This window comes from Rhinolophus sinicus, linkage group LG06, assembly GCF_036562045.2.
Source record: "Rhinolophus sinicus isolate RSC01 linkage group LG06, ASM3656204v1, whole genome shotgun sequence".
Taxonomy (NCBI): Eukaryota; Metazoa; Chordata; class Mammalia; order Chiroptera; family Rhinolophidae; genus Rhinolophus; species Rhinolophus sinicus.
Genome location: NC_133756.1, coordinates 133,844,162 through 133,870,576, shown reverse-complemented (window position 1 = coordinate 133,870,576; position 26,415 = coordinate 133,844,162). Strand labels below are relative to the sequence as shown.

Here is a 26,415-nt window from a genome sequence, read left to right as displayed (position 1 = left end):
GTCCTGTAGTAGATGAAGGAAGTGGGCCAGGACATGGTTGTAGAAAAGAATGACTGCTAGCCTTGTATTTCAAAGGAATGACGAGGTCAAATTTAAATGACTGAATTACTATTTATTTCAATTCTTTGTTTGATTGCCACCAATGAGTCTCTTTGTGGGTATTCATATTTTCCATTCAATTAAACACACAAACAAAAACCTGACCCCCATGAAGCCTGCTAGTGAGAAAGTGTGTTTGCAAGCTCAAGGAGAAACTGCATTTGCTCTGAAGAACCAGAGGACTGCATTTAGCTACAGCGTGAAAGGACTGACTTTTGTGTCTTGAGTTCAACTACTATGAAAATAATGGTCTGGGGCCATGTGTGAGCCTGGTTCAGAGCCTTCTCCCCAAGCACCATTCTCACATTCCCAGGGAGAACAAACACGAGTGGTATAAAAACACCCAGAGGAGGTGGCTTTGAGTAGTTTGTCCTAGAAAAACAAACACAGCTTGGCCTGTGGGAAACATGGCAGACAATAACACACGTTAGCATTGCTGGTGGTGTGTGGTGAGACTAAATATTTACTTTCAAACAATACTGGATTCAATGGCTTCTGTGAGGAGCAAAACGCACTTTAGAGTAATAGTAATTCAAGGGAATCTCACTCTGGCTCTTCGGGAACAGACAGCAGGGTTCCAAACGGCCCAATGTAAGGTCCCACGGAGCTACAAGGTCATTGGAAGAATGAATCCAAGTTCATTATAAGTTAATTAATCGCTTTTTTTTCTTAGTAAGGGACAATTGACCGCTGTAATTAGCAGCTAGGGGAGCAGCTCTGAATCACTTAGGAGGGGGGGTTGCTGTCAAACCTCCTGTATTTGGATTCTACGCAGGAGATCCTGGCTTATTGGGTCTGGGGTTGGTTCTGGATTCGAATGGTTCCCCAGATAAAGGTCCAGCCACAGCAGACCACCTCTCCTGTTTTTCTGAATAGGATCTAAGCCTCAAAATTCCGATCTCACATCAATGCCTGATGTTCTTTTAGTATCATTACTGATAGTGGAAGAGGTAAAGAAAATAAAGACGGATTACAAAACAAACAGTGGCCTAGTATGTTAGGGATTGGAAAAAATTCTAAGATTTCCAGAAATGTGAGAGAGCTCAGGAGAATGAATACTAGTAAAAAGCAGTCACCAATTACTGGGTCATCGAGGCCCAGCACTGCACTAGGCACTTCCTTGAGCAGAGTCAGGCTCAAGCCAGGGATTGCCTGGGCAAGAACCCCAGGTAAATAGTATTTTGGAGTTCAGTCAGCTTCCTGGTCCAAGGAAAATAACAGTTTGAAGTTGCTTTTCATTTTAACAGCGTGCTATGGGGTCACTCAGGTTGCTGTCTAACACGCTTGCACATATGTATTTGTGGTCTCAGGCTGGGCTGTGCACTCCTGGGCAGGAAAGCCTTGCCTCACAGGCATCTCAGCACCTTCCAAGCCTCAGGCTCTGTCTTCTGAGCTTCAGCCCTGCAGCAGGACTCCTTCACAGACTGGTCCGTTGGGGTAGGAGATTTCTACCTCTACTCTGACCCCTCTAGTCCTATAACCTCACCACAGTCAGAAAGCTTTCTATAAGCAAATCTGACCATCTCACTGCTCTGCTTAAAACACAGCTGGGGCTCCACCAAATAGAGGAAGAAGCCCAGACTCCACCTAACCGCTGAGCGCTTCTGTGATGTGTCCTGACCCTCTCATTTCTTCGATGCCTCCTTCCTCCCCACTTCTTTCTCCCTTCCACCCTCTTCTTCCCCACATCCAAGCCATTGATTCTAATTAAAATGAGCTACTTATAGTCTCCAAAGGCACCAAGACTTTTCACCTTGGGCTTTTGCACAAATTATTCTTTTTGGTTGGAATCCTGTCCTCCCCATGCATCCTCCCCTACACAGCATCCACCAGATGCCCCCTCCTTCGGGAAGCCTTTCCTGACCTCCTCCCACCCCACCGAGACTGAGTTAGGTAACTCCTCCCATATATTCCCACAACCTTCTCCCTTTACCTCTGTCATAGCAGTTATGATGTTATAGCGAAATTGTTTTGTCTCTCTGGTATACCAGAGAAAGAACACAAGATGGTAAGTGACTGCTTGATTTGCTCTTGAACCCAAAGTGCCTGGGGCATAGTTGGCACGTAAACAGTTGCTGAATTGAAAATTGAATGCCGGTTGGCAGTGTCTCCTGAACACATAATTGTATAATTACAGAGTAGTCCGCTATTTACCGTGAAGCCTTAGATTTATTTCCCCCCCCGTCCCCCTTAGATGAAAATTTTCACAAAGAGGAAAGGAAGGAAATGAACATTTTTGAGTACGTCCTATATTCCCGATACTGATCCCATGACAACCCTGAGGGGTATTATCATTGCCCATTGTACAGATGGGCAAATACAAGCTCAGTGGTTAAAGAATTGGCCCAAAACACAGAGCCTGTACGTGTCAGAGCTGACATTCACACCCATGATGCTAAAACCTGGGTCCTATTTATTACACGGCACTGCGTCCATGGAGCTCAGAGGCAGGAGGCCAGGAGGTAATCGATACTCAGAAGATGGCAGTGGCTACCTCCTCCCGATGGCTACAGCCCTGTGACTGTACTCACATTTGCTGTCAGCTGGGTGGTCAAAGCTGAAACCTTTTCCTGCGAGGCATCCAGCTCCCGCCGCAGTTTGCGAATCTACGGATGACAAAGGAGAGTTACTTGTTTTGCACGTCTATTTCCAAGTTGAGCTGCGTAAAACAACCGATGATAGTGAAAGGAAACCCAACCAGAAAACTGTGCCTTACCTCTGACTGGCATTTTTCTTCTGGCTGTAAAGAAAACACAGGGAAATTAGAGCACTTGAGGAACAAAGAATAGTGCCGTCCAGCCTGCAGGGAACACCGTATTAGGAAACACAACAGCCTGGAAAATTTATTAGTTTCTTTCCTGGTATATTTTTCTGGGTAAGCTGGTTCAATTAATTTGATAATCAGAAAGGCCAAAGAGAAACGGCATATTATTTTATGAAGTTAGGAAGAAATGAGAACAATATTCCAACTAGTTTGGTTGTGAGGAGCCCCCTTGACCATGTGACTAAGTTCACAGGGTCGGGGATCAGCCAGAACAGGCTTGCCAGATTTAGCAAATAAAAACACAGGAGACCCAGTAAAATTAGATTTTTTTTTTTTTGATTTTTTTTTAGTTAAAGTATGTCCCATGGAATATTGGGGACATACTTATTATTCTAAAAAAATTATTGTTCTTCTGAATTTCAGATTTAACTGGGTGTTCTGTGGTTTATCTGGCGACCCTACCTGGGGGCAGGGAGAAGTGCTCACAGGTTAATTCTGCCCTCATTTTATCCTCCCTCTCATCTCTCTAGGGCCCTAGAGCAAGAGCAGCAGAACAGGAAGCTTCCCAAGGTGAGGGGTGCTGGGAGCCCCTAACAGCCAGCCTGGTAACATCGCTGATTATGAGGGTAAATGTGACCTTCACCTTCCTGCTGCCCCAATTACCTGTGACCCTGGGGAGGAAGGATGAACCCTGTGGACCCTCTTATTGGCAGAACCTTCCATGCCGGGCCCGTGTCCATGGTGACACAGCTATCTGCCAGTGGGAGACAATACGATTACCTCTCTCCTCCCATAGGGGGAACCCACATCGGTTGGGGGAACCTGCTGCAAGGGGAACCTTTCTTTTCCTCTCCTCAGGTTCCCAAGGGGGACCATAAAAGAAGAGCGCCCTAACCCTTCCTGGAAATGTTGGAAGTATTCTTGCCCTGCTCTCCACCCCCCCACTCACACTTCCCCAGGGTGGAGCAGTGACATGGAAGCCAGGTAGATGAGTGAAAATTAGGAAGGACCCTATTTTGTCCTTGGTTCCTCCATGTGTGTCCTAATCTAATTTTACTAGTGATAAAACCCAGTATTTTTAAAAATCAGCATCTGACTCTGGTGTCTACTTCTCTACTCAGAACGCAAAGGGATAGGATTCTTTAAACGCCGAAGACCCCACACCGGTCAACTGGGGCAGGTTCCTCAGATCTCTCACTCTCTGCTTCCCACTTCCTCACTCCTGATCCTGCCCAAGAGCCCCCTCCCTCCTAATAATAGCTCCTAATAATATGTTGGCTCCTAATAATAACAACTAATTCTAAGGTACACCTAGGCTGAATTATTTAATCCTTGCAGTAACTCCCTAAATTATGTTTGTTTGTATTCCTTCTGAGGCTCAGAGAGGTTAGGTATCTTGCCTAAGTCTCACAGCTTGACAATTTCCTCATCTAAGAAACATTTTCAGGAGACAGTTTGGAGATGTCCTCAGGGTCCATTCTTTCCTCCCAGATAATATTCATCCATCCCTCTTTGTCCATCCATCCATCCCCACCACTGCCACCGCCTATCAAATATTAATTGATTTCTTGTATGTTCCAGGCACTGTTTAAGAACCTGGATTACAGCTGTGAACGTGGCCAAGTCCCTCACCTCATGTTACTTACATTCTGGTTAATCAAAACTAGCATTTATTGAGCAGTGCCACTTGCCAGCAATTGTTCCAAGCACTTTATATTCATTATTCATTTAATTCTTGTAACAACCCTTTGAGTAGGTACTAATACTGTCACTTTCTGTTTTTCAGATGTGGAAAATGAGGCACAGAGAGGTTAAGTAATTTGCCCATGGTTACAGCTGGTAAGTGGAGCTGGGATCGGATCCAAGGTAGTCTGGCTGCAGCGCCTATGATCTTAACCAGAACATTCTCCTGTTCTTTTCGTATAACTATTCTCATGGAGACTTTCCAGAAAGAAGGCCCCATCTTCTGAGTGTGATCCAAAGGTGAAAAGTTAATGGTGAGAATATCAGTGTGATCTAACATTTTGGTAGGGTGTGGAGACCGATTAGCAGGCTGAACCATCCACATAGGACCAGCCCTACTTCTAAACACTTCTATCAACAGGCCTAACACTCCTTCCTATGTCTCTGCCACCATCTATCACTTTGCCCACCTGTCTATGTGTTGGGCCCGTTCTCAACAGCGACCTGCAGAAATCACGTTTTGCCCCCAGCTGCTGCTGCTGCTCTTCTGTACATCTGGGAACTCTTAAGTGAAGAAGCTACAGGCCTCCCTCCATTTAGCAGTTCCCCTGGGAACTCAACTGCTGCTCCCTCACCAACCAAGGAAGCCAGTCTGATGCCAGATGTGGCCTCTTAAATTTTCTCTACTCCATGGCTTGGCCATGACTTCTCCACAACAGTTGTTTAGCATCATGTTGCCTTTGTAATTAAAATTACAGGCACATCTGAGCCAGAATGGGCATTCTTGAATATCCAAGGATTATAGAGATTTCAGGGAAAAATAGCTATTCTCATCTAATAAGAGCCTATAAAACACTCAGCTATTAAACAGAGTCGTTGTTCTGGGTTGGTGACAACTTCAGAGGCTCCAAAGATCTCTTTGTAGACAACAAATAAGAGCTTGTTCACCTTCACATTTACAAAGGCGCCTGAGCATTAGTCTCAGAATTGCACCATTACCGAGTGCCTAATAATAGATGAGGGACCACACAGCAGTACTTGCTGGTAGCAGAGTCTAGCCAGATTTGCAGTTTTCCTTGGAATTAGAAGACTAGTCTAACATAAAAACATGCAACTGTTAGACTAATTTTTTTGTCTGTAAAAGTAACCTATCTTCTCAGAGAGGGGAAATGCCAAGGACAGGAAATGGGAACCTTTGGCTCCATGACTGGTGGACTGTCAAAGGTTGTGGGGACCTCAGAGACTGACCACCTCACCTAGCTCCGACACCAAGAGCAAAACCGGGAGACACCCAGAATGATTAGGCGATTTGTCCAAAGTGAAACAGTGAGAAAAAACTAAGACTAGACCTCTGGTCTTCTGCTGTGCAGATGAATTAAAAACTATGAATAGGTCTTTGGTAATTTGTGAATTTAGATCAACTCAGAAAGGACAATTTCTAATTTCACGAAAACATCAACTTCATGTCTACACACCCAGAACAAGTACTACTGGCAGAGTGGCTTCTGACAGCAAGCACATCCAGTGATTGGCATGAGGGGGCGTGGCTAGAAATTGTAAGTGACGGTTTCCTACATGTGAATTTGCACAGGTGGTGAAGCTCATGCTCTTGCCCTCATTTTTCAGTCTTCTGAGAAGGGCCCATCCCTCTTGTGCTGACAGGAAATCCTGGGAACTCCACTGAGGAACCACGGGGCTTGGGCATTGAAATATCTGCTATGGCTGCTCTGCATCAACCCTGTGAATCTACAGCCCCAAGAAGTCCTATGTCCCTCAGTGTCGTCTGATGCCTCCAACTTCCTCTTTCAGCAGCAGGCTTCTCTCTACACTTAAACCATATCCTCGTGGCTTAGTCCAGAGCCTGGCCTGTACTTAATGCCAGTAAACACTGTTGAAGAAGTGAATCTAGGTTTGAAAGTATCATCTCTGGTACACATATCACAGCGTTTCATTGTAGAAAAAGACTTGGTATATGCACTAGGGGACAGAAGGCCACGTCTACGCTTTCTTAGGAGGTAATGGCTTAAACAACCCCTCTCCCCCAAGGTTACTATACATAAAGCCTTTAAAATGAAAGCCAGGATGCTGTGGTAAAATTTCAGACAAGGTGACTGGCTGAGGAAAGAGGTACTTTGGAGATGGAGGGGTGAGGTGGGTTGGAGCAGAGGAGAGTGTTTCTAGGTCCGTCATATCAGACCAGGTGAACAAGCACTGAAGTCTTGCTATAGGTCTAAGAAAGAACAGTCAGGCCCTGCTCTCTGTAATTTGATTCTGGGATGGCCTTTTACTTACAAGGGACTATATATAGTTTGTCCTGGTACATAGCTCAGAAACCTGGCATTACCCAAAACTGAATTATTAAACATTTGTCCTCCATGGAATTAAGGGCTATAGAATTTCCAATTGTCAATCAACAAAATATATCTTTTCCGATAGGCATTCCCAAATAGTTATGCACATAGCCATAAAATGCTAATAAGGACCCCTGAAAAAAATCCAAAACCATATCTGATTACATGTGGCTTTTGTTCAGTAAAACTCTCATGGATGATAGCGAACATTTGTGAGTGCTTACTCCGCGCTTATGTGCACTGTATTCATTACGTCACATGCATTTTCTTATTTTATGCAAACCTATTTTTTTGAACACTTATGAGGCACTAGGAGTAGAAATAGAAAAAAGTCCTTATGCTCGAGGAGTTTATATTGTAGTAAAATGTAACCTTCATAACATTGCATCCTCATTAGAACCCCACAAGATAGGGACGGCTATTTTCTACTTTACAAATAGAGACATTGAGGCAGACAGAAGATTAGTAAGTTGTTCAAGGCCTTTCTTTTCAGATTCTAGCAGCAGGCGGTCCAGGCTTCTCACACGTGCTGACTAGGGATCACCTACAGCACAGCGTCTCTTTAACAAAGCAGCCCGCTCCCGCTTTATTGGTTGGTACATTATCATCATCAATAGCTGTTCGTGTATTTCAAATCGTGTTCCCTAATTGATCCCTTTATAATGAAAATACTCGCTCTAGGAAAAATGCCTGTATTTTATTCTTGACACATTTGATAAAGGAACCCCAACTCATATGATCCTAGTTACACAGCACTGATTTATACTCACTGTAGAATAAATTGACGATGTGCTGGAAACCAAGGAGAGTGAGGATCCGTGAACTATAAAAAAACAAAAACAAAAAAAAGTGAGTTGCACAGCTGGTGGCTCTTATGGAGCTATAAAAGGGGGAGAGGAGAGGAGAGACTCAGCATTAGAGGGCACTACCAAACTCAGAGCAACTTACTCTCACTTTGACCCAACCTTTCCTGGTTTGGCCATAGGTCAGCATCAAATAAGGAATGATTTGTTAAGGGAGTCCAATCACATTTTTATTGCCACGTTTTTCTAATAATACATGATTATTGAGTGAAAATTTTCCAGGACAGAGAAGAGTTAAAAATATTCACAGCCATAACTTGTGTGACTCATAATTCTATCACCCAGAGGCAACCTGTTACCGTTCCAGCATATTTTATTCTGTTCTTTTTAAATGTATTCCTTGAGGGTTGAAATTGTGTTGCATAGATATTTTATACCCTGTTAGCACCTGTCACTCGTATATGCAAAAAGATGAGCAGATTATTTTGAACACAGGAGGCTGTTGGCTACAGTAAATTCATTCTAGATGAACGAACATTTGTTTGCGAACACTTGTGTAGAAAACATATCCACTGAAATATAGATTCTTCATTCAATTTCCATCATACCTACAAAGTAACAAGCAAGCGGTGTTGTCTTTCCTGTTTCTGATTGGTACTTTTCGACTTAGAACCATCCTTGTGCCCTCTTAGCAATGATTCTCCTGCCCTCAGCCAAAGGGAGACATTTTATTATTTGTTTTCATGAAATTCTGAAGCACCATCTTTTCTAGGACAAGGTATTCTGACCAACTTCTCTTTGTGGGAACCAGATTCTTTAATGACATTTGCTTGGTAAGCTCTCGACAACTCGTTTGACAGAAAGATGCCTGTGGAGACATCGCAGATCTTTAAATTGGGCACAGCTTTCCCGACTAGATGGAATGCATCTACTCCCTCACCGTGTTGTCCCCTGTGGCCTGAGAGTGGGAGGCTCAGGAGTAACCTTCCACGTGTACCACCCAAGGAATGAACTTGGAACAGTAGTCGGCAGCAGCTACCTGCCCACAAGACACCTTAGGAACAGCTCAGCCTACCACTCAGGTGCCCCCTCCCCCGACCAAACTCCCATCCCCCTTTACGTGTTCTTATCAGCCTATGAATCCTGTACTTCACTCTCAGGCATGCAGTTCCCTTTGTTCAGGGTTCATCTCATCCTGTCTGTCCAAACCTCCAGGGTCAGCTCAAACAACACCTTCTCCGCGGAGCCTTTTTTTATTTCCCTGACTGCCACCTGGATGGGCTGTCTCCCTCTGAACCCATGTGGCTCTTGGCTTGCCCTCCCTCTTCTTTCTTAGCAGGTGCCTGCGACTCTGAGGCTGCCCCTGCACCTTCACTCACATCCACCTTCCTTAGCAACGCCCAACGCTCTAGATCTTTGCCTTCATTCTTCCTCCATTCATGACTCATCGGACTCAGGCGCCATAAAAAGTCTGTTTCAGACGTTAACGGCCAATAATGGCATTCAGTAGGAATGTGTCCACACATTGAACAGAGGCCTATCCTGTCCCAACCTAGTGACCTAATGTTCCTTACTTCAGCCCTATGACACAGATAGTAGTCAGGATATTATACTGGAGGCCGAGTTGGGGGAATATATGTGGATAACATATGACCACCCTTTAACCACACCTTTAGGTCACATTTCTGTGCCAGATGCCGGGGCCAGAAGCCTGCACAGGATTGCTGCATGACCTGTGGCTGCTGGAAATGGAAGTTATTTTCTCTTCTATTTCTCTACCTCGCAGACTTACTGACACTGCCTTCAGCAATATCTCAGTGTAAGCTGGGGCCACAGGCGGAGAAGAGCACATCTGGCAGGGTTTGCGTGGAAGTACTTATTTTTCTCTGTAATTAACTCCTCTCACTTGGTAAATAGCAACAGTAAGGCTGTGGTCCAAAGAAAGATTCCTCGACTTCCACAGTCAACCCCAGATTGAATGTGGCTTGCCTGAACCGTTGCAGTTGGCCCTCCTTCAAGTGAACTGAGCCAAGTCAGGGCCTGGGTTACGTGGCTTGGATGCTTTTGGACAACAAAATGCATACAAGAGTTACAAAGCCAAACAGCAAAAACAGGCCACACGTTTTTCTCCCTTTACATATACCATCAACATTTTAAAGTTACAAGGAACCACAGAGAACTTCTGGGTCATCTCTGCCATTGAGGAACCTGAAACCCCGAGAGGTTCAATGACCTGCGTAAGGTCACACAACATTCAGAGACAGGATCTGCTGTCTAGAGACTGCTTTGCTCCGACTTGGTTGACTGGTTTCTGAGTGGTTTATTTTATTTTTTCTTTTTCTTTTTGTAAAGCTCTTTGGTATCTTTTTAGAATGGTTTCCTAAGCCCCTCCTTCAATCTACAGATAGGCACAAGCCAGGACCAATGTGTAAGAAGACAGATGCTTTTTAGGTTTGGCTGAAGTCACTAGACAGGATGAAACAACTGGGCATATTCCAGCCATCAGTACTCTGACATCACACGCGGGCATCTCACAGGTATATAGTCAGCTTCATACGAGTCAAAACACTGTCTCATTTACGCTGTTGGTTGAAGGGATCCTCATATTCACAGAGAATCTGTAGGTTAATATTTCCAGACAGGGCAGGAGTTTCTACCCCCAGTTAACAAAAGAGTCAATGAAGGCCCAGAGAGGCCAAGAGGTGTGGCCAAGCACACACAGGTAGCCAGGAGCAGAGACAGAATGCGAACCTACACGTCACACTCTAGTTCTCATGCCCCTCCGGGTACTGCCGAAGGAGCCGGTGAGAATGCGAGGCAGGTCTGAGGGCTAACGGACGGCCCTCTCCACCAGCAAAGGAAATAGAACTGAAAACAGGATCACAGATGAAGGCTCACAGTTCCCCTGACAGGTAGGAAAGGCCAGCTGTGACCAAGGGAGGGCCACATGGCAAGGCAGCATGGAGCAGAAAAGCAGAGGGCTGAGAAGCAAGAGTTTAGAATCTAGTCTTGGCTGCATCAAGTCCTCAAGTCACTTCTCTGGCTTCAAATTTGCCAGAAACAAAAATGGGGATGTAATGGCCCTTGGGAAGGAGAAAATAAAACACACCAATGATAACAATAGCCACGATTGACTGAGTCTTCACTGTAAGCCCTTTTCAAAGTCATTCTGCTTTCCAGGATTTATCTCACCTCATCTTCACTTCAATATTTGAAGCAGATACAATTATTTTTCACATTTTAGCAAATAGGAACTGAGCAGGGTCAAGTCCCTTACCCAAAGTCTCACGGCTACCAGAGAAGGTGCCAGGATTTGAATTGCAACTGTAACTCAGGCGAGAAACACTAGTGAGCTGAAATGTAAGGACTCTTTATTAAAAACTACTCTGCTCCTGTGGATTCCATGTGAACTGATTTAGACTGTGCAAGCTCTTAGGGATAATTGGGCAAGTCACGGGATTTTTTATTCCCCCTCCAAAGACATCCATTTAAAAACTGCCTCAAGCATCTCCCTAAATGTTCGCTTTTAAAGCTGACTTTAAGACTGCATAATGCATCTGATGGAAATTAATTTATCGGAAATAACTTTGAAAGGCTGCATGTGGGTCGTGTCTGTATCTAATCTACATACTTATGATTCCCGCTTCCTTCAAAATGGGACGTGCTAATTAAATCCCACAAAACCTCACACAAGTATTTGTGCTAATTCTTCCTAAATTTTTATCCTGCTTCCTGCTTTTCTGGCATGTGATATTCCTTGCTGACTCTTAAAAGGGGGCTCTATTTGGTCCAAACATGAGATGTGAATTTTTTCCAACTGTTCCTGCAACACTGTTTATAAGTTAGGAAGGGAAAAGCAGTCTCTACCCAATGAAATGAAAAACACCTAATAGCACAAGTCCTATTTTATCTTTGTAAGGTAACCGCCTTGGAAGAAATAAAATCAATCTGGTGCCAAATTTCCCCAAAGACGAAAATGTTATGTGTTTATAGTGTATCGACAGGAGTCCTTACCCCTTCCCCCCAAATTTGATTTTTACCTCTGCGCTTCAGTGCCACGTCACCATGAATCACTAGGTTTACAAAAGTCTAGACACTGCTTGTGAGCAAGCACTTTTTATCAATGTCACTTTGACATCCCAGATATTCCACAGTTGTGCTGCCTGACAGCTTGGTTCCAGATGGAATACATAAAAGCTATCTGATGGGGATACTGTAATGGTCCTGGACCTTTATGAGGCGAAGTGTGCTTGTTTGGACAAGTTTCAGTACTGCGCATGGTTCATTCAGGTACACGCATGACAGAGAAGATGAATATGGCACAGGACACACTCCATATGTGAGTCGTCACCAGGAGGGCTGGGAAATGCTCCATGGCCATGCTTGGCGAGCACACTGACGACAAAAAAAGTTCAAGACAAACTGCCTGCTCTTTCGCCTCAGGGTCAACATACCCTCCAGTATTACTGCTCTGAGTGGTTCTAGCACTAATTTCCAGCTCTTAAATCCAGTGAAACAGTCTCAGTCGCTCAGGCCCCCCCGCCCCCTCTTAATCCTGTCCCAGCAGGTTCCCATATATGGATTTACAGACAAGCATTTGCTCACTGAATGTCACTGGACACAAATGATACATAAATCAGGGTGGAGAGAATTAAGTCACTAAAGAGATTAACCGGGGGGCAAGTGCTCTGTAACTAAACTGTAAAACTTTCGTAAAACGTACTCGTACACTGTGCAAAGCAGAAGCCCATATCCTGCATTTCTTTCCCTCTTGATCTGTTTAGGGCTTTCTGAAACAGTCACAGGTTTGTTTGTTCTTTCCTAACAGGAGGATGCTGGGCCTATTTCCTCTCTCTCAGAGGAACTGGGAGCAGAGGCAAGCACCTATGACTCCCCTCCCCTCCCACATTCTGTTCTGTCTCTGGCAAAAAAAAAAAAAAGGCACAACTAGAGATAACAGCCCTCAGCCTAGGCTCCAAGAGTCCCTGTCCTCTGGCCGGGGACTTCCAGCTGCCAGGACACTAATGCTGAATCTGAGTCTGCAGGCTATGACATGTAACAACATTTTTGGGTTAACATTTCTATATATTATCTCATTTAAGTCTCCTAATTCCGTGATTGGGTATTATTATTTACTCCCATTTTATCGGTGAAAAAAAAAGAGGCACAGAGAGGTGAAGTAATGACGCAAGACCACATACCTAAAAGTAGCAAAGCTAGACTTCAAACCCTGGTCACCTTACTACTTATTCATAACCATTCACTAGTCAATGAGCACTGCCTCCAATGTCCCATCGGACCTGCCTGTGGGAAACTTTTGGGGGAGTGGGTGAGGTCCCTCCATAACATTTTGACTGCTTGCTCCCCTCACTCACACTTTGACTGAAGGAATAAAAGGAAAGAGAAATAAATCGAGTTAGGAAGATGGCTGGCAAAGTTGCACACAGCACTTTTCTCCCCAAATTCTTATTAATATGCAAGAAACGTAAATATCCAATCCCAAATATTCACAATTAGCAAGCAAAGACGGAAAAGGGCATCACTGTATGCAATACACTTAAACTGATGCTTGAAGAAGCAGAAAATTCCGGAGCGGAGCAGAGGAGCACGGCTGCCCACAGCTCCCCAAAGCCATAGGGACGTCAGCACAGTGAAATGAACTCTCCAGGAACTCGCTCTGCCAAGATGGTGAGCTGGCGGCTGAACCTCAAGATGGAGGCGCTTGCCAAGAAGCTGTGGCCCACGTCCAAGAGAGAGAAGCCTAGAGCGGAATTTGGTCAGCAGTAAGGTTAACCAGTGTTTTCCAGCAGCCTCTTCCCTAAAGACCTGTGAGGTTAATTAAGAGTCAGCCCCTAGTATTCGCAGTCCCCTGCCCGACGCCCAGAGTAAGTTGGAGAGTTGGAAGCGCTTACAGGTGAGCTGTCAGGCCAATGAAGTGAACTTGGCTTAGAGGAGCGTGAACCGCACTGGCTGACTTGGGAGACGGTGAGTCCCCTGCTTACCTTCTTCAAACCCATCTCGGAACGAGCCTGAGCGGCTCATAGTTCTGCTCTTCTCGTCCAGGGACATGGAGCTATTCCGGAAGCGGCTGTCAGTGTAGGGGTCGTATTGCCCATCGGCGTTGGAGAGGCTGTGGGTCCTCAGCATGGTCGGGTTGGACAAGCTCATCTGGGTGACAGTAGTAGGACTCGCTGGAACAAAAGGAATGGAATCAGAAGGTTGGAAATTCATGTCTCTGTTCAAATCCTGGATGGGGACGAAGAGGAGACTGCTTATTATCAGCCATATCCGTCCCTGCCAACTTCTCTCCCTTGTCTATTTTCTAGTCACATCAGCATTTGAGTTACACACTGAGAGCTAAAAATAAGGGAGGAAAGGTGGGTCAGTTCCAAAGCAAGGCTCTGGGCCTCAGCTTTCCAACTTGGCACGTTCAGACAAGTTAGTGTCACCTTCCAGGCATGAGCTAATTACTCCCTGGGCTCATCTGGAACAATTCTCTCTAAAGCCAAAAGCCCAAAATAGTCCAACCGGGCTTTTGATCAGATGGGAAGCATTTGTGCATGACAAGAAACTCTTGCCTCAAAGAATTATGGCTGGGAAAGCACAATATGAAGATAGGTCTCATCGTTTCAGATGGGGAACGCTGAATAATGGCGCCTAAAGAGCTTCGGTGCAAAGGGGGTACACTGACCTCAGCGAAACCAACTTTCTTATTAAAATCCCGTCCATTTTAATAGGTATACTATTTCAGAAGTATCCCTTTAGTTCACTGAAAATGAAAAGTTGAGTCACACTTGATTACAAGCCACACCTGTCCTTAAAGACTCTGAGTTTATTATTCACAATATTCAGAAAAGGCTGCCTCTCTAAAGAACGAGATGAGACTGGAAAAGATTTCTTTCCCCACTATCAGTCTTCCCGAAACTAAGTTCCTATCCTGCCATCTTCATGTAACCTTCTCCTGTAATTCTAGCCAGGACCGACCTTTCCTTTTTCTAACTGTACACGATACTTGCTCTCTGATCATATTCAGTTTGTACACGGTTTCCTGTAAAGCTTTGGATTGTTCTCCTTTACCCGATTTATGAGTCTGGCTGTGTGTGTTTGTCTCCCTAAAAAAGAATCCATTGATCTTACAATTTCACACATCAATTATACTTCAAGAAAGGTAAAATTTAATAATAATAATAATAAAAATAATCCATGGGCATATTGGCAGGGACCATGTTACAAATTCTTGCCCTGTCGCCACTGTGCTGGTCAAAGCATTATTTCAGTTACAGGAATTTCCAATACGTGTCAATCAAAATTTGATTTTTATTTCTAGCTTAATAAAGCAATGAGGATGATCAAACATGGGATATGCTGTAAAACCAACTTCCTCAGAGGTCTTAGAAATAGAATACATTCTTCCCAAGAATGGGATGGTTTGAGCTTTGCTATAACCCTCCCTATAGAAACCACGGAAAGAAAATTACTGATTAGAATACCAAAAACTTCGATTTTTCCCTTAGTTCTTTTGCTGTCAATTTCCTATACTCAAACTACATTGCTGAGGGCTGATCAGATACTGAGAATGATGAGATCACATGTCTCTTTCAACATACAAGCTAACCTCTGCCCTATGGAGCTGGTCAGCACAACTAATGATTAGTGGCTACTCACCAAGCTGGGAAAAGTTGAATCTCGTTCCGGAGGGAGAAGTTACACTGGAGCCAGAGGAAAAGGGGGAATTGGCAGCGGTGTCCTGCAGGCCTCCTGCAGAATGGGACCGTAACCATTCTTTTGTGTCGTCTTGTGTGCGAAGCTGGGAGGTGGGAGTATACCTGGACAGACAGACAAGCTGCGATGAACTATCAACAACGCTTATGGAAATGAACTCCGTGGAGCTGACGATGAACATATATTCAAAGATGATGTTTAAAAAAAAAAAATCAGATCACTACACACCTGAAACTTACGAAGTTTCTCAAAACTTTTTTTTTTTTTTTTTGCTACTTGGCCGCCTTTGGGGAAAACTGCAATTCCTTTCAGTTTGGAGGGACTACATAAAGGGAGCAAGATTGGAGAATGCTCAAAAGCGCTGTCACTGGGCGTATCTGTAACATGTTGATTCATGACAGTGTCGTGTCAAAGCCCCCACCTTGACAGCATATCAGAAACCATGAAAAGGGAAGGTGTGAAGACACCGATGCTTACAGTGGTTGCTGCAACCTAGCATAAACAAGCCTGCATAAAAGGAACCCCAAGTCATGGGTCTCACACAGGGGAGTGTCTTCAGAAGTCATGCGGCCCACCTCCTCATTTATTCTGAAATGTATTTGGTAATGATTTACTGACTGTCTTCAGGGAGCTAGGTGACTGCACAGACGTTATCTCGCTCAAGCCTTGGTGGGCAACTGCCTTTAGTCATGTGCCAAGATTTCTATTCATTTTGTCTGATTTCAAAAGCCACCCTCTTCTCATTATGCCCATAAGCAGCATCTCGAATTTCTAAAGCGCCCAAGTGGCCAGAGAACACTTGGACTTATGAACAAACTATGAGGGGGTAACTACTGATTACACAAACAGTAGAATTCTTTCGGTTTAACAAAAACGGAGTTGTTGGTGTGTTGGTTCTGGAGGCGTGTGGATGGCGAGAGTGAGCTAAAACAAAAGAGTCCGAGTGAAGGGGAACAGAAAAATGTGTCTTCCTTAATGTTTTTACTCTAGTTGATGGCCATACCTTTCCAGGTCACATCCATTGCCTGAAGAAAGCCTGTCCCATGTCCCTATTTTGTTTTTAAAAACCACTTTTAAAAAGCTAGAGCTGCATCATTTTCATAGGCTAGATCTGCCCCACAAATACATACAGCATTCTGAAATGGTAATATTTAGCGAGGTTCGCTTCCTCCTGGGGCAACAGTGGGTCATCAGTGTCCCACTCGTATTAAAAGTGGCTGTCATTTAAGCATCCAGCATGATTGCGAACAAGCAGCCCTCGTAAGCAGGATGAACACTGTTAGGCACAAAAGGCCTTGCCAGCTCCCCCTTCCAAGGCCACACTTCTGAACTTCCTCCCACAGGATGTCTGTTGGGGGATTTTTGAATACTTTTATTCTTAGATACTTAGAATTGGCTTTACTTGGATCTCCTATTGAAAGGAAGCATTGATACCTACCTCACATTACTGTTCAAAACGCTCTCAGCCTTAAGAGCTACAGGTTATTAACTACAGACATACATGACAGCGTTGAAACATTTCATTCCAAGTTCCACTTTTTTTGTTGTTGTTGCAAAAGCATGTAATGCTTAGTGCAGGGTGAAGCTGATGCTGCAAAGGAGGAGGTATTTAGAGAGCAGGAGAAATGGCAGTGCAACCATCAGACATTAAGACCACGGGGCAGGTGTTAGAACTGAAGTTCCTCTGATTGGCAAAGGGAAGTAGATGGTGTGAGCGATGGGGACTTATAGCATCTTGTTTGCCCAGGACTAGCACCAAAAATGAGCCCACGCTACGACTTACGATGGATGAAAGGACAATTGCAATCTCATCGTCTTTTCTTTCTTTTCACCCAAAACTGACCTCACCCACGTCTTGTTGGGCATTGAAAACTGACCAGATTTTCGATTATTTAGACACATGCAAAGTATCTGTCCTTAGCCATTTTCCGTGGGCTGAAAAGTTAAATATTTTCAAATGTTGGAATAACATTTCCTTCCTCCTTTGCTCTCGTCCTGGCTAACAAATCAACATGCTACAAGTCATGTCCTTTCTCTTGGAGGACAGCCCGTGAACAGAATGGTCATGGTGAAGTGCTCAATGATTAAACGCACTGGCCCCAGAAGTAGCAGTGGCTGCCCTCCGGGCTTGCCCAGGGACGTGGTTCATCACATGGTTTTTGCCACATGAAGCCCGAAAAAGCGCAGCCTCTGCCCAAGCACGGAAGGCAACAAATGAAAGGATGAGAATGAAAGGGTGCAAGGGGAGTGGTCGTCCGAGGTCCTACAGCGGTGGCCAAAGCAGAGACTGCAGCCCATCCCGAACCCTCACCAGCCAAGCCCCAAAGCCACACCAGATGGCACGGATGCAAGGAGGAAACACAGATACCTGAGTCCTTTCTTAGGCAAAGTGTTCCTATCAAGGTGCGGGTCACTGTAGGAAAGTTAAAACAAAAATGAGAACTTCAGAGAAGCACAGAAAAAGCAGGCAAGGTGAGGAGGGAAAGGCTATGAAGGGGCTCAAGAGACCTGGAGAAAGAGACTCACTTCACCAGCAGTGCTCCCTTCTCCAGCGGGGCATGCAACTCATCCACGGGGCACCAAAGAAACCCAATCCACGGCCTACGCTGACTCCAGTGCATGCTTTACCCCACGTCAGCAGGAGGCCTGAGCCACTCAACCCAAATTGTTCCTCCTTTTCCACAGGTTCCAAGCAAAACTCAGGGGCTGCCCCACCTTGAAGCAGAGCCTGTGCCTTCAGCCGCCCAGTCGCCCATCTCTGCACCATCGCCACCACCGCTTCTCGGAGAGGGAGATGCCAGCTTCTCTGCACCACTAACTCGGACCCACCCCCAGTGCCACTGGCGATGACTTCAAGTGGGAGAAGGGACTTGTTGGAGGGTTTCAAGAGGCCTGCAGTCTGCATATTTGGAATTCATACGTGAATTCCAGGTCTCTCTCAGTTTCTGCAGCCCTTATTGGATGTAGCCAGGCGCTGAGCCCTGGGCCTACGGTGGGGCATGTTACAACTTGCTGGCTGATAAAGTCAAGGCATTTGGATTTCCAAAGAACAAGGGTTTGAAGGCTTGGTCTGTGAGTCTCACAAAAACAAAGATTTTGCTGTTGATGGGGTGAAGAAGGTTTTCGTTAATTTTTTCCCCCCTAGCATGAAACAACATCTGTGTGCTATGTTTGGCCAAGCCATAGCTCCCCCACACATTTAAGGTCAGTATCCATCTGAGGCCCACCCACAGGGCAGCTAGGGGGGGCAAACAAGCCTCTTCAATTTTAAAGTCTCCACACTCCACATACTCTTTTTCATTATCGTTACAGGAAATGGGCACACAGAACACAGCAGGCTGCAAAACAGAAGAAGCCAAACTGCAGCAAAGGTCTTTTCAAAGGGAGAAGAGCCAGCTGCGTGGGGAGGGGAAGACAGAGGTGAGGGCCAAGCTGCACGGTGGGTGGCAGATCACTTCTGGGCTTGGAGGGGGAGCAGGGGGAGGAGGGGGGGAAAAGGGGGGAGCAGGAGCATGCCACAGGAAGGCTGAGATGCAAGTGAGAGCTTCTGCCCGCCCCACTTCAAGTGGCAGGTTTGAGGTTTCTTTCCAAGCTGGGAAGGGAGAGGCCAGCCCAGCCCCACCTCTCCCGGGGCTTCAGCGGACAGCGGAACAGGCCCTCACTGGCATGTCTGGGCGGAGGGGTCACAGATTACACCAGAGCCACAAACAAAAGCAGAAGCCTCAGGCCCACAGCCTCACACACATCTGGCTTGACACAGATGGGCAGGAGAACCTACAGACTCGGTGGGGTCCCCAGCCTACGTGTCATTACCTGTCCTGTTTCCTGGGCAAAGTACTTCTGCAGAACTTAGGGCTAGCGGCAGGGGAAGAGAGAGGGCTAGAAGTCCAGACAGGTAGAAAACAAGAGAAGGCACATTAGATTGGAAGAAAGGGGAGGGGTTGTTATATATAACGATTAGGACATTTTTCTCATCCCCAAAGCTGATCCTGGCTTGCTTGCTTTTTGGACACATCACTACTGCAGTGAAATCCAGAGCTCTGAGGAAGCTTCTGGTTTTTTGATTTCCTATCACTGGCCAGCAGCCCTTCGGTAGGAGGGTGTTTGCAGCAATGACCACTAAATCGACCCAGCTGCCTAAAGGACATCCTACCACACACCCCATGGCTGCAGCCGGCCACCTACTCTGTCTGCACCATTACAAGGGGAGGAGAAAGAAGCAATCGATGAGCAAACAATAAAATGGAAGGATTTCAAAGGCGGGATGCTATTTCAAATGGAAGCATTAAATCTGCCCCCAAGATACATCCAACAGCTCCAAGCACTGAGAATAACCCCGATGAAAAAGATAACAGGCAGCAGAGCTGAGCTTAATTCCATCTCAAACTGGCTTCCCCGTGGAAACACAGAAATGACTAGAGCGAAATCTTCCAGGCAAAGGTGAATTAACATTTTGGATTCCTAACATAGTCCTTTGACTCTTGGAAGGGGTCTGTCTGAGAGATACAGGCAGCCAAATGCACAGCACCAACCTTTCCGACAGTGTGGTCTTCACACTGTTGGTTCTGACAAAGGGAGTCAGGGAGTCGTCCTTAGAGGAGGCGAGGAAGCCCGTGGAAGAATTGTGACTCAGCCCCCCTCCACTGCTGAGGGAGACGTCAATGGATTCACAGCTGGTGTGGAGGCTGCTGACAGACTGGAAGCCCAGGCCGTCCTTGCTAACTGCCGAGGAGCTGCTGGCGTTGGTGCCCCAGGTGAGGCTGTTGGAGGGGCCCGAGTGGGCTGAGCTGGGGCTGGAGGCTAGAGGAGACTGGTTCATGTCCACGTTCTTACTGTAGAGAGGGCTGCTGCTCCCGCTGCTCAGGACACCGCTGCCTGAGGGGGACTCTAAGTTACCTTGCTGGGTCAAGGTGGCATGAGGATTGGAGATGACCACTGAGTTTTTCATGTTTTCAGCTGTGGCGATGGGTACGTGCTTGGTAGGCTTCCCACCAAAGAGTCTGTGAAGAGACAAAGGGTTGTGCCGGTTGAACACCCAGAGCCAAGGGGCTCTGAGCAGTTGAAGTAAGGTGAGGCACAGGTATAAGAGCGGTGCAAGTCCCTGGAGGGAATGCACGGTCATTCCTACTGAAATGACTACAGGTGCTCCATTGGGACTGGCCACCAGACAGTGGGCCTGGACGCTGGTGTACCACAAGGCTCCAGCTTCCGGTTCTAGGCTGCCACTGAGACCCTAACTCTATTTGAGCCAAAAAGGCAATGGGGGATACTTTTCCACAGAACTATCCATGCTTCGCTTTCTTTCCACGGAGTAATTAGAAATGGCCCTGGCCCAGGAAACATCTAGAGGGAAAATAGCTGTCTTTATCATCTTTGTATCTATGACTCCAGGCACAAAACAGGCACTCAGTTTATGACAGTTCAACTCCAGGGCTTTGGACGCTTTGATCTCTGAGCACAACATGTAGAATCAAGAACCTAAGTCTAGATCTGGGTGGGGCCTGGGGAAAAGTATCTTTACAGATTTATCTGCTAGTGAAAGCCCGAACTGAAAGCTGTGTCTTTGAGGGCCAGAGGGCTACCGGTAGGACTATCCAACGATGTACACAGAAACTTTGCTGGGTTCACAAGACATTAGACCAGACACCCGGTGTCAACCATGTCTCTGTGACAGATACACAGAAATGCCATTCCATGTCACCCCTGCCTTCCACCCCCCACTTATAGCCCTAAATGTGCTGACAGAATACAGAGAATGGCACAAATGTCTCCCCCTTCCATTGGAAGAGGGATACCAGGTAGAATCACAGAATTGTCTTAACATCAGGGGGTGATACATGCTCTATCTAGTAAAGCAATTAATTCCATTCACTAAAACTCATGTGGAATAGGTATCTCTGCAAAGTGATGGAACCACTGCCTCTTACAATAGGCAGTTTGCCTTTCCTCCAGCTCCTTAGTAGTGTGAGTTTGCACTTTGTCCTCTGCAAACAATCCTTACAAGTCTCAATTACTATAAAAACAAACGACCGCATCATCAATCCTTGGTGCAGTATCTGGCGACAGATGAGAAATGCTTTTGCCTGGTGACAATTAGAGAATGAAATACACTACTGTAGAATCCCGGCTTTAGAATGCTTACACACGTCCAGTAATGGGGATCTCACTACTTCGAGGGGTAACTCACTCCAGGTGCCAAGCACTTCCAATGGTTAGAAAACCAAAATCGATCCATCTTCTTCACTTTTACTCATTGCTCCTATGCCTGCTATGTGTAACTACACAGAAGAAGCCCATCTTTTGTCTGTCAGTCCTTCAGATCCTATGAAGAGAGCGCTCACACTTCACCTAAGATTTATCTTCTCTGTACTAACGCATGACAAGAGCACTGAGAATACCTTAACGATTTAGGAAAAATGCAGTTACCAGGATCTAGCTGAAAGGTGTTCAACGTGGAGCCTAGGAAGCTGTATGCATTTTCAAGTATTCTGTTACACTAGCCTAAGGGTCTGGTAAAGTGCTTTTGTAGTCACTGAAGGAAATCTATTAACACCAAAGAGCGAACATTACACTTAATACTTGCGGCAAGAAAATTTTCATTTACAAGGCAATCTGTGAAAACAACAAAGAGCAGCCCAATAGGACCTTCCCTTGAAAAATAATCATTACTAAAATTCTAATAATCAAGTCTAGACAAAGAACAGTGAACGGCTTCATTATACCTTTCCTGTGGAATGCTTCTTCTGAAGTCTCTTCAAACATTCCTATCCATCCCCAAATATGTACATGTGCACATAATTTTTATTTTTTCAATTGCTTGGTGTTCAATCCTCGGGACTCATTCTTTCCTATGACAAGGCATTTCTGGGAAGATAGGATGGGCTCTGTCCTCTGCTTCTGTACTTTCAGGATGGTCAAGTGGGTATTGTGAGATAATGTGAACAGGCAAAAGTTGTGTACATTTAGAATAAACTGTTTTAAACTGTTTGAAGAACAGTGACTAATAATATTTTCATGCAAAAACTTCCATCCAGTATGGTAAAAGGTAATAGGAAATCAATTTTTCTTTTTCAGAAACACTTCTGCTTTAAGAGATTTTTTTTTTTAAGGAAGCTAAAATTTCAGAGACTGGTTTGGAATTATGCATGAAGTTATAAAAAAGTATGCGGGGAACATTGGACTCTGTGAGAAAAGGATCTGGCCAAGATGACTGTCTAGCATAATGATGAAGAGGCTCCGCCACAGAATTAACAAGATAAGAAAAAAACCTATCAGCTTCCGCTGAGCTACCCATCCAGAGCTCAGATCTCATTTCGTACGGCAGCTAACTTTGGTTAAGTACTTACTATGGGCCAGATTAATCTTCACAAGAACTCTCAGGTAGGTATCAGCCTCCCCATTTTACAGATGAGGAAACTGAGGCAGAACTGTTAAGAAAGGTTACATGGTGACTAATTAAGGCAGACCCAAAACTGAACCCAGGATGATTGATTCCAGAGGCTTATGATTTTCATCCCAATATGGGAAAATAGTTGACTGAAAAACTGCTGGCAGCATCTGACCAAACAGCTTTATCCTAGGACGGAAGTGAAGGAAAACAGAGGTTTTTTAAAACTAAGAAACAGGAAATTAATCCAGGACACCGGTCCATGTATTCCCGTTCTGCTCAGTGCCATTTACCCACTTACCTGCGGAGCGTGGGAGAGGCCACATCAGGGTACTTGGCCCCTGGCTGGAGACTGGCCTGAGCCGCACTGGACACAGGCTGGGCTGCTGGGTTCACCTTCACTGAGTTACAGGAAGCCACGCTCTCATTGTCCGACGAGATGCCTTTCTCCTTATCCGTCTGGTTGACCAGACCTGGCAGAGAGCTGCCGAGGGCCGTTTTGGAAGGCTCCCTCAGCTTGGGCACCGGCAGGCCTGCTGATTTGCTGCTGATGTTGGAATCTATGCTGCTCGTACTAGACCTGTTTCCAGCCCCATTCCGACTGGTGGACTTACTGGGCCGTGGCAAACTCCGGTACTGCAAGTTTGTCCGGGAGCTGAGAGACAGATACCCATCATCCTGATTCTGAGTCCCATCCATGCTCGTCTTCCGACCAGTAGATCGACCGACAAGGGCAGATGATTTTGGGATTTTGCCCAGGGTAGCTGACCTGCTGGTGACAGTGGCCCCGCTGGCTGTGATCATGGCCAGACCAGCGGCCGAGCCACTCTGCTTCTTGAACCCAAAGCTGTTGGCATTGGCAGTAGACGTCCTGGAGCTGCTGGGGAGGGGCTTTTTGGATTCGTCACCACTGCTGCGACCCGCATCTGATGGGGAGCGCTTCACCTGGGAAGCTTTGGGGGACAGCCTTCCTTTCTCAGACACCTTTGCATCGTCGGTTTTTCCTAAGAGAGAAATCAGCAAGGTTAGCCTACAAACCAGGAAGCCAGCTCACCCAGCTCAATCTGTTTAAAATTCTCCCCTCCTCCAAAGAACTGGTTCACTTTCTCCGTGGGGAACGTAGTACCCTTGGGAAGCAGAGGAAAGAGCATTTTATAAAGACAATCTAGTCTACTACTGTCACTGGGAGCCTTTTAGGAGACCCCACTGATTTTCCTCATTTGCAAAGCAGTCTAAATTTACCCAGAATAAAGCAAAGCCAGCCAATTACTGATGTGTCTGGGGATGAGATCCTACCTTCTACTGATGTTTCTCCCTCTGTCCAGCAAAAAGCTGTCCCTGACTTTCAAGAGACACCCCTGCCTTCCTGCAAAAACACTGCCCCTGTTTACACACATCCCTACATCAAGGAAAACATCAACTCAACATACCAACAGCTCATGAAAACATGCCCTTAAATAGCCTGCACTGGGTGTGTGAGCTCCTACCCAGCCCACAGCCACATCAGTTCAACACGCCTCAGCACTGGAACCATCTCCAGAGTTTAAAGGCTCTCATGCGTAAGTATTTCCACTTGGAAAAAAGGTAGGGATGGGAACCTTTCTGAAAGCTGGTTATTAGCAGAGTCTACACCCTCAGAAGAAATACTTGAGCATTTGTGGGGACTTGGAAACATCAAGTCCTTGCTAGAGTAACTGCAGTTTTGGTTTTCAAACTGACAGGTGTGGATGTGAGACAGCCTGTGCCTCTTACTCACCGGTTCCTGGGGTCTTGAGCGTGCCCACCGGGGCAGCCGGCTTCGTCCTTGGCATGGTGATGCCCACCTGAGCTGTCATGCCTCGGCGCCACGAGCCTGTCTGGGAGATGACAGGGTTCTTCTTGCCCGACGTGCTTTTGTCGGACTCGTCAGACACGTCCGAGGGATTCCGCCTCCACTTCGACCCCGGCTCCATCTTTATGCCGCTGTCGGACCCTCCGTCGGACCTCTTGACATCATCGCCAGACCACAGGGAATTCCTCTCCACCTGCGAGTGCTTCTCTGCGTCGGTCTGTGGATGAGACTCCAAATTAGTCCGTCCCAGGTTAGGGAGCCTCTGACCCTAGAGCCAAAATGCCAATACACTGGGTGGATTCAGGAGAAAATAATAACTAACTACTTTAAAATGCTCGGGCCTTTGGACTCTGGTTATCTGGTTAGAAAGCCTGGTTTTTTGGGTCTAAGGAAAGTCAAGAATATAAACACGTCCTAGAAGGAAGTGAGGATGGAGAGTAAAAGAGGACAGAAGAAAAAGAAGGAAAGACCCCCATGGAGAACCGTGAGCATACTGAGGAGAAACGGCGACAATTCAGCTACCAACTCTCTGCCACTTGGCGACAAGCCTCCTCTAACTCGGGCGGCCTGATCTCTATCCAGCATCCAGCCTCCTGGCCCGTTTCCCTTTGTTCTGCCGTCTCCCTATCGCTCCACTGGCAGCGAGATCTTTGGATCTAGCATAGCGCCACAGTCTAACACACCAAATGAGCGAGCAAACGAGGGCAGCTGTTAGTTCCACTTGAATCGGGGAGAGAGAGGGACTGAGGGGAAACACATCCTCAAAAGCCACTTCCCCCTAATGCTAAAAGCCAGTGGGTGCCTGCTCCCATCCCACCTCTATTCATATGCCACTGCTTTGCTCCTCTTGTGGGGTTTTGTTCAGACAAGGGATATAATTAGCCAGCTTTCTTTGGGAGAGCCCTGACCTACTGGCCATAGAACCCAGGAGGGGACAGAAGTGTGATGTTAATGATTTGCTGCAGTGGAAAAGGCAGAAATCTCATCAGAATGCCTTGGGGGCCTCCCTAAGGGGTGGGGCCAGTTCAAGGAGATGCCAGTAGGGAAAAGCTATACAGAGAATGGGGTAGGGAGGTCAGCGACACTTTAGGGAGATACAAGTCCCATACTAACTACCTGGAGGGGGCGTCATCCCCAAGGTAGGAAATCAAAATGATCAGGTGGCCAGAATCTGGCCTAATGCCTGTCACCCAAGAGTAGTACAAATACCTTCCTCCCTGGGATACACTGGCTGAACGGGACAAAAGTTAAATACAGACAAGCAGCCCACGTTCAACTGCCTACCAGCTGCATGGCCTCTTTCATCCTCAACGCCCGCACCCCTTGTGGATTTCACTCATCCTTTTATAGCCACCTTATGAGTTCTTTCATTTGTTTGGTCATGCCCCAAACATACACCGAGTTCCTAAGGGTAGTAGGCCCCCGAGATGTGAGGGGGACAAAAACACTCCCCTCTGTGGCAAGCGCATTATTCACCTGTGGCGAGGGACTCAGACAGAGGCCTTCCCACGTCTGAGCACAGGGCAGAGGCTCGATCAAAGCTTGACGAGTAAATGACTGAGCACAGGAACCCGTGCTTTTCCAGCTCCCGCACACCTGCCCAAAACGATCTCACTGATGCCCGCCACTATCTGAGCACAGAGGGTAAGTAGGTAAGTCTACTGTCTCCACCTCAGTTTTACAGATGAGCGGGAACAAAAGTTACTCCCTCCCTGTCCCAAACACTTCAGCCCATGGGCCTTCCCCTAAATCCTTCCAGTACATTCGTTCCACCA

General features: G+C 46.2%; 1 protein-coding gene across 11 annotated transcripts in view; it reads right to left on the bottom strand.

The window, feature by feature from the left end:
* Nucleotides 1–26,415, bottom strand: part of NAV2 (neuron navigator 2) — a 717,995-nt gene that overhangs the window by 41,016 nt on the left and 650,564 nt on the right. For 7 of the 11 annotated variants that reach the window (XR_012497554.1, XM_074336128.1, XM_074336129.1 and 4 more), the window contains 10 exons: nt 24,566–24,857; nt 23,111–23,813; nt 19,955–20,422; nt 19,236–19,301; nt 17,791–17,835; nt 15,366–15,526; nt 13,703–13,891; nt 7,668–7,720; nt 2,816–2,839; nt 2,631–2,705 (listed from right to left, as the gene is read on the bottom strand). Coding sequence is in view for 10 of the 11 variants with exons in the window: in XM_074336128.1 (XP_074192229.1) it covers nt 2,631–2,705; nt 2,816–2,839; nt 7,668–7,720; nt 13,703–13,891; nt 15,366–15,526; nt 17,791–17,835; nt 19,236–19,301; nt 19,955–20,422; nt 23,111–23,813; nt 24,566–24,857 (2,076 nt within the window). In the remaining variant the exon portion in view is untranslated. The remainder of the gene's footprint in view (nt 1–2,630; nt 2,706–2,815; nt 2,840–7,667; nt 7,721–13,702; nt 13,892–15,365; nt 15,527–17,790; nt 17,836–19,235; nt 19,302–19,954; nt 20,423–23,110; nt 23,814–24,565; nt 24,858–26,415) is intronic. The other 4 variants (XM_074336125.1, XM_074336126.1, XM_074336127.1 and 1 more) reach the window with 4 other exon arrangements.